General features: G+C 54.8%; 1 protein-coding gene across 1 annotated transcript; it reads right to left on the bottom strand.

The window, feature by feature from the left end:
- Positions 1 to 311: 311 nt before the first annotated feature.
- LOC109439920 (HLA class I histocompatibility antigen, B alpha chain) lies at positions 312 to 3801 on the bottom strand. Its single transcript, XM_074332899.1, has 8 exons — positions 3647 to 3801; positions 3084 to 3368; positions 2568 to 2843; positions 1703 to 1978; positions 1469 to 1585; positions 1051 to 1083; positions 867 to 914; positions 312 to 711 (listed from the first exon to the last, which is right to left on the bottom strand). Exons 1-8 carry the CDS (start codon positions 3708 to 3710, stop codon positions 707 to 709), a joined length of 1104 nt encoding a protein of 367 aa, XP_074189000.1. The 5' UTR covers positions 3711 to 3801; the 3' UTR covers positions 312 to 706.
- Positions 3802 to 6898: the final 3097 nt, after the last annotated feature.

The following is a 6898-nucleotide window of genomic DNA, read 5'->3' as shown; positions in this document are numbered from 1 at the left end:
CCAGAAGATGGGGGCTGAGGGCTGGGCCAGGCCTGAGCCTTGGTGACCCGGCCACACGAAGCTGTCACTGACAAGACCAGACCTGGGTGATGCTCGAGTCCCTGTGATCACAGGTCCTGGTGGGACAAGGTCCTACTGAAGGAACGAGGACAAAGGGGCAGAGAGGTGACCCCACCGAGGAGTGACAACGTCAGAGCCCACGATGCACTGAGCCCCGACTGGGCTCAGGCGGCGTCCACGCTCGGTCCTCACAGCCTCTCCTGTCTCCACCCGCAACAGAATCAGCACAGCAAACACACGGATTCTGGAAAGTTCTCAGGTCATCCATTTATTTCCTCTCCAACTTTAGGATTTTGTCCTTTAATTAATCCCTCAACCATTCATAGCAAGAAATGAAAAAACAAATTCATATCCAGATTCTTATTTCCATAGAAAGTAAAAGTCTCCGCTCAGAGTAACATGAAGCAAAGGTGGGGATGGAAACAGCTTCTGCTGGAACAGGACAGTGGGTCAGGGAAGAGACTCGGTCAGTGTGGGGAGGGGGCGTGGAGGGCAGGGGCGGGCAGTCTCCCACCTCCTCACATGATGCGAGAGGAACGCAGACACATTCAGATGCCCTTTGCAGAAAGAGAGATCAGAGGTTCCCGTGTCACAAAGTGGGGGCAGGAACAAATCTCGCATCATCAGTCCCCACAAGGCAGCTGTCTCACGCTGTAGAAGAAAATAATCACGAACAAATTCAGGTTAGTGGCTGTAAGTGGTGACATTCTCAACAGTTCACCGCTGCTCAAACTGTCACTAAGAATCCCCAGTACCCAGTCCTGTCCCCTCTGCCCCTCTTCCCACTTCAGGCCTCCAGGTCTCACCTTTAGAAGCCGTGAGGGACACATCAGAGCCCTGGGCACTGTCACCGCCTGGGGGAGAACAAAACAGGATGTGGTCAGAGCTCACAGCAGATGTGGCTAAAGGAGGAATTATGGGGGTGGGTGAGCTCCCCAAGGGCTTCCATCTATTCCAAGGGTCGCAGGGATCACCCCCCTCCATGCTCACCTGCAGCCTGAGTGTAGCTCCCTCCTTTTCCACCTGCGGGAAGAAAATGTCACGTGAGAAGCCAGGAAGGAGGCAGGGCCATGAGGTCCTAAAGGAACACTCTGGTCCTGGACCCCAGAGAAGTTTCCAGAACTGTGACTGCAGACCAACCACCCTCCTGGAGGTCTGTCCTCAGCGGGACCTTCCGCTCTGACCTGTGACTATTGAGAATCAGATCCCCATCACCAGAATCACCAAGGTGATAAATCTGTCCCTCATTTTCACACGTGCATTAATAAAGTGTTAGAAATAAGGCCCCAGACAGGGCAAGCACACGTGTGTGGATGGTCCTTCCCACTAACGAGGCAGGACACACATCCACTTGGGGCCTGAAACCCCCCAGTGGGACAAGACACCTCAGTCCCCGCCCCTTCCCTACCTGAGCGCTTCCTCCTCCACAGCACAGCTGTAATGACCGCAGCTACAAGGAGGACCAGCCCAGCAATGACGCCCACCACCACCATGGCAGCGGGGATGGCGGCCTGAGGCGGCGGCTCTGGAAGGGACGGGAAGGTGAGGGCCCTGACCCCCAGGCCTCAGCCCCGACCTGATGTCCTCCAGAGGCCCCTGCTTTCCCTGAGAAGAGGCTCTGTGCCCACGGCCCCCTCCGTACCCCATCTCAGGGTCAGGGGCTCGGGCAGCCCCTCGTGCTGCACATGGCACGTGTATCTCTGCTCCTCTCCAGAAGGCACCACGACAGCTGCCCACTTCTGGAAGGTCCCATCCCCTGAGGGCCTGGTCTCCACGAGCTCCGTGTCCTGGGTCAGGTCCTCCCCATCACGCTGCCAGGTCAGGGTGATCTCCGCAGGGTAGAAGCCCAGCGCCCAGCACCTCAGGGTGACGTCACGGTCAGAGGTGCGGTGGTGGGTCACGTGTGTCTTTGGAGGGTCTGAGGAGAAGGGTCAGAAAATTCAGGACCTTTGCATCCCTCAGGGGACACTCCAGCAGTGGGCATGTGACCATCCCGAGAATGGTCAGGACAACTGGGTGGGGGAAGGGAGCACAAAACCCAGACACCACACTGGACACAGGCATCCGGGATAATCTCTAGTCTTTAGAAAGTTCTAGAATCAGGGTGAGACAGCCCAGGGCAGAGACAGGTCTCTGATGGAGAGAAAAGGGATTCCTGGTCCTGAGCTGGGTGGAGGCCACATGACTCAGAAAAGCTGGGGTCAGAGCTCAGTCACACTGTGTGCGGGGCAGGGAACAAGGCCTGAGAGAGAAAGTCCCCCCGGGTTCCCAGAGCAGCTGCCAGAGTCACAGGGAACCGCTGATCAGTTATTTCTGAGATGGGCCCCCCTCCATCTTGAGAGACCGAACCCCTAACTGTCCCTGAGAGAAGGGGGGCCCTTAGGGTCGCTCTCTGGTACCGGATCTGAAAACCCAGGCGGACTCCATCTCCCGGGGTCGGGGAGGGGTGTCCGGGTGTTGATCCCATTTCCTCCTCTCCTCGTAGGAGGCCCCGCGGCCCCTCTCACCTGCGCGCAGCAGCGTCTCCTTCCCCTTCTCCAGGTATTTGCCGAGCGACTCCCTGCACCTGCCCTCAAAGTAGCCCCTCAGCTGCTCCGCCACATCGGCCGCCTCCGACTTCCGCCGGGAGATCTGAGCCGCCGTGTCCGCCGCGGTCCAGGAGCGCAGGTCCTCGTTCAGGGCGATGTAGTCGGCGCCGTCGTAGGCGTATTGCTTGTACCCGCGGAGGAGGCGCCCGTCTGGCCCCACGTCGCAGCCCGACATCCTCTGGAGGGTGTGAGACCCTGACCCCGCCCCGCCGTCAGCTCCAACTTTTAACCCCGACCTTTAACCCCGCCCCGCCCGCCCCGCAGTGATGGCGCCTGAACTGAAAATGAAACCGGATCAAAGTCCCCGCGGGCTCTTCCCGGGTGGAGGGGCCGGGCGGGTCCCGCAGCCTCGGGGTGAAGTTGGGACCCGGAGACTCGGGGAGACCCCGGCCCGTCCGTGGGGGTCGTGACCGGGACCCGGGCCGCGTCGCTCACCGGCCTCGCTCTGGTTGTAGTAGCCGCGCAGGGTGTTCAGGTTCACTCGGTCAGTCTGTGCGTGTCCCTTGTAGATCTGCGTGTTCCGGTCCCAGTACCCCGGCTCCACCTGCTCCACCCACGGCCCCTCCATCCACGCCGCCCGCGGCTCCACCCTCGGACTCGCCGCGTCGCTGTCGAACCGCACGAACTGCGTGTCGTCCACGTAGCCGACGGCGATGAACCGGGGCTCCCCGCGGCCGGGCCGGGACCAGGAGGTTTGGAAATACGTCATGGAGTGGGAGCCTGGGGACGGGGACGGGGAGGGGCTGAGACCCAGGCGACCCTCCTCCCGGCGCGGGTCCCGGGTCCGCGGGCGATGGGCCGGGAGGGGCGGGGGGCCCGGGAGACGGAAACGGGGGGACGGAGGGGAGGGGGCGGGAGACCCGAGTGGGCGGGGCAGGGCGGGGCCAGGGGTCTGGGCCGGGTGGTGGGGACACATCCTCCCCGTGGTCCTGCGTCCCCACCGGGCGGTCCCCTGCTTTCCCCCCGCGGAGACCGTTCCCTCCCGACCCCACACTCACCCGCCCGGGTCCCCGTCAGTCCCAGGGCCCCCGAGAGCAGCAGGAGGAGGGTTCCAGGGCCCATGATCGGAATCCTCCGGCTCTGGGGACAATCTGCGTACGGCGGGTCCGTGGACTCTTTATAACCGGAACAGCGGTGACACTGATTGGCTTCTCTAAAAATAGGACACGAAATGGGAGTGAGAACTGGGGCCGCCTCACGAGTTTCCAGACAGGAGGACCCGACACAGGTTGTGAGAAGGAGAAGTGAAACCGCGGGGAGGTGGGGACTCCCCAACACAGCTTCCCCGCCCCAGACTCCGCCCTCAGGAACCTGGGACTCTGCCCTGACCCCTCCTCCTGCTCTGAGCGCTCTGTGTCAGGCTGTCACCCTGAGTCCTGGCCCAGGGGCTGTGAGGAACCAGGCTCGGCTCAGCCCCTTTTCCTCCTCTTCTCTTCCCGGAATCCCTCTCCCTGAAATGGACGCCCTGCCTCCCACCCTTTACCTCTCCCCCTGGACCCTTCTGGGTGAAGACACCCCCAGGGAACTTGGTGCCACAGAGTGAGCTCGCCCTGGGAATAGAGGAAGGACAGGGCTTTTCTCTTTCACCCTGGAGAAGTTGTGCCTGAAAACACCAGCTGGAGATTCTCATAGAGACCAGTCCCCTTGTTTATTAACCACAGTGGGGAACAATCTTGGAAACCCCTGATCACCAGGAAGCTAATCTGTAAAACCGTGATTTGTCCCCCTTGGTGCAGAAATGTGTGTAAACAGCGCTGCAGCCAGACTCTCAAAGCTCCTAAGTCTCACTTTCCCAGACGGTACACCTGTGACTCCGGATGTTTCTATTGTAAAATGATCTTCATTCCACAGCCCTGAGTTTGTCTGTTGAGTCCCCGCATCCTCAATACAAAGAAGCAGGGGAAGCAGTTTGTTACTGTGCATTTCAATCAGGAGCATGTACAGCCTCAAAGCTGCAAGTGTTCAAAGCAGTTAAAATGCCCTTCACCAGGGCTCCTGTGTTGCCTGTTTTTATGAATTATTCACATCTCAGCAGTGTGCATATTTTATTGGGACACATAATTATTACTTTTAAACTGAGTAGCACAAGGAGGCGATTAGAGTTTAGGCAGCTCCACAGAACATCCCGCTCGGTCCCAGATAATTTACTAAAGATCTATAACACAACGTATTTCAACCTGAGAGTTCCACTGCTTTAGGATTCTTCACCTCTGCCTCTTTCCCTCCCCCTGCTTCTCCAGCCCTTCTCTGTCTCTCTCACCCCTCAGGCCCTCTTCCCCCCTTAGTCCCCACCACCCTCTCACTCCTGATTGTGGCACTAGTGCCACCCCCTCACCTGCCAGCCAAGGACTGTTCTCCCCACAGGGATTGGCGATCCTGCTAACGTCAGTGAGGCTGTGTCATTTCTTCACTAAAAATACTCCAATGGCTCCGAATCACTCTGGGAAGCTTCTAGAATGTAAGGCACATGAGCACAGGGGCTTTGGGCTGTTTAGGTCAAGGTTGTATCCCAGGCATTTGAAGCCATTCCTGATAGATAGTGGGCATTAAATTATTTGTTGAATGAATGAATGATTGTATTAAAATTTATATCACGTAAAATCGTTACCTGAAAAATACAAAAAAAGGAAATATTTTATTACAGACTAGTGGGCATATCACTTCATAAATTCATTCCAGTGGAAAAACTGCTGTGTGCTTATTTGTTGCACAGTTGAGCCTGTGTATTAGTTTTCTATTGCTGCGGAACAAATTACCACAACTTAGTGGCTCAAAACAACATCCACTTATTTGCTCACAGTTCCTTAGAAATCCAGGTTCGGTGTGGATGGGTTTTCTGCTCAGGGTGTCACAAAGCTGTGTGCTCATCCCGAGCTCAGGATCTTCCTCCAAGCTTACAGAGAGCTGTTAGCAGAATTGCTTTTCCCAGTTGTAGGTCTAAGGTCCCTGTTGCCTTGACAAATGTCAGAGAGGGGGGTGCTGCCCCAACCCCAAGTGTCCACCAGCAGTCTTTGCCATGTGACCCTCCATTTTCAAAGCTGCCAGTAGAGAAAATGCCTCACACTGAATCCCTCTCACTTGGAATGTTTGCTCAGGAGAAACTCCAGTCAGTACTCACCTGATTAAGATATTCCCCTTGGATAGTCCCGTGTCTTAAGGTCAGCAGATTGGAGACCTTAGTTACAGCTGTAGAATCCCTTCCCAGCACCTATATTAATGTTTCATTGCATAACTGGGAGAAGGTGAATAACCAGGGTTGTTATTAGGGACCATCACAGAATCAGCCTAGGATGGCCTGCTCTTCCCTTTGTGTTTATTTGGGTCACAGTTGGAAATGAAGTTCAAGTAAATAGATTGTTGTGAGTGGTAATAAAATGCAAACCAAATGACATGTCTAATATCTTATAATTAATTTAGAGCAAATAAAAGTGCAATAATTCATTCTCTCTTTGGACACTGTGTGAGTCATGTATGGCAGCATAACAAGTTACCCAAAAGTTAGCAGCTCAGAACAACAAATGGGTATTTTATCCCAGTTTCCCAGGGTCAGGATGCAGGAGAGGTTTACCTGAGCGCTTGTGGCTTAGGGCCTCTCTCAAGGTTGCAGTCAAGTTGTCAGCCAGGGCTGCATCATCTGAAGGCTTGACTGGGGCTGGAGGACTCGCATGAAACACGGCTCACTCATAGGGCTGTTGGAAGGGGCCTCATTTCCTTCCTGGATGTTCCCAGGAGGCATCAGTTCCTAGCTGTGGGGACTTTTCCATAAGGTGGCTAATGACTTAGGTAGTTCCTTGCCTAAGAGCAAGTGATGAAAGAGAGAGAGACAGAGAGACAGAGACAGAGAGACACCAAGATGGAAGCTGCACTTTTATGTCTTAGACTCAGAATCACATACCATAACATCAGCCTGATGAGAAGTGAGTCATTATGTCCAGCCCACACTCAAGAGAGAAGGAATTACTCCACCTCTGGAGGGCAGAAGTGTCAAAGAATTTACATACATACAAAATTGACAATTAAATATTGTTTCAGGACTTTATAAACCGTAATTCTTTTATCTGATCCTTTTCTTTAATGCCTTAAATTTCACTCTTAGAAAGTAACTATTCGAAGTTTGAGACAGAGAAAGGAGATACAACAGTATTTGTAACTTTTTATTGTAGAAGCCTTTAATAACAATGTTCCCTACAATAAGTTGCAACAAAGTTGAGAACATATAGTAGCTGATCACACAGTTTAAAGCCTGAGCG

The sequence above is a fragment of the Rhinolophus sinicus genome, linkage group LG05 (genome assembly GCF_036562045.2).
Source record: "Rhinolophus sinicus isolate RSC01 linkage group LG05, ASM3656204v1, whole genome shotgun sequence".
NCBI lineage: Eukaryota > Metazoa > Chordata > Mammalia > Chiroptera > Rhinolophidae > Rhinolophus > Rhinolophus sinicus.
The sequence above is the reverse complement of the archived record's forward strand: the minus strand, read 5'-3'. Positions and strand labels throughout refer to the sequence as shown.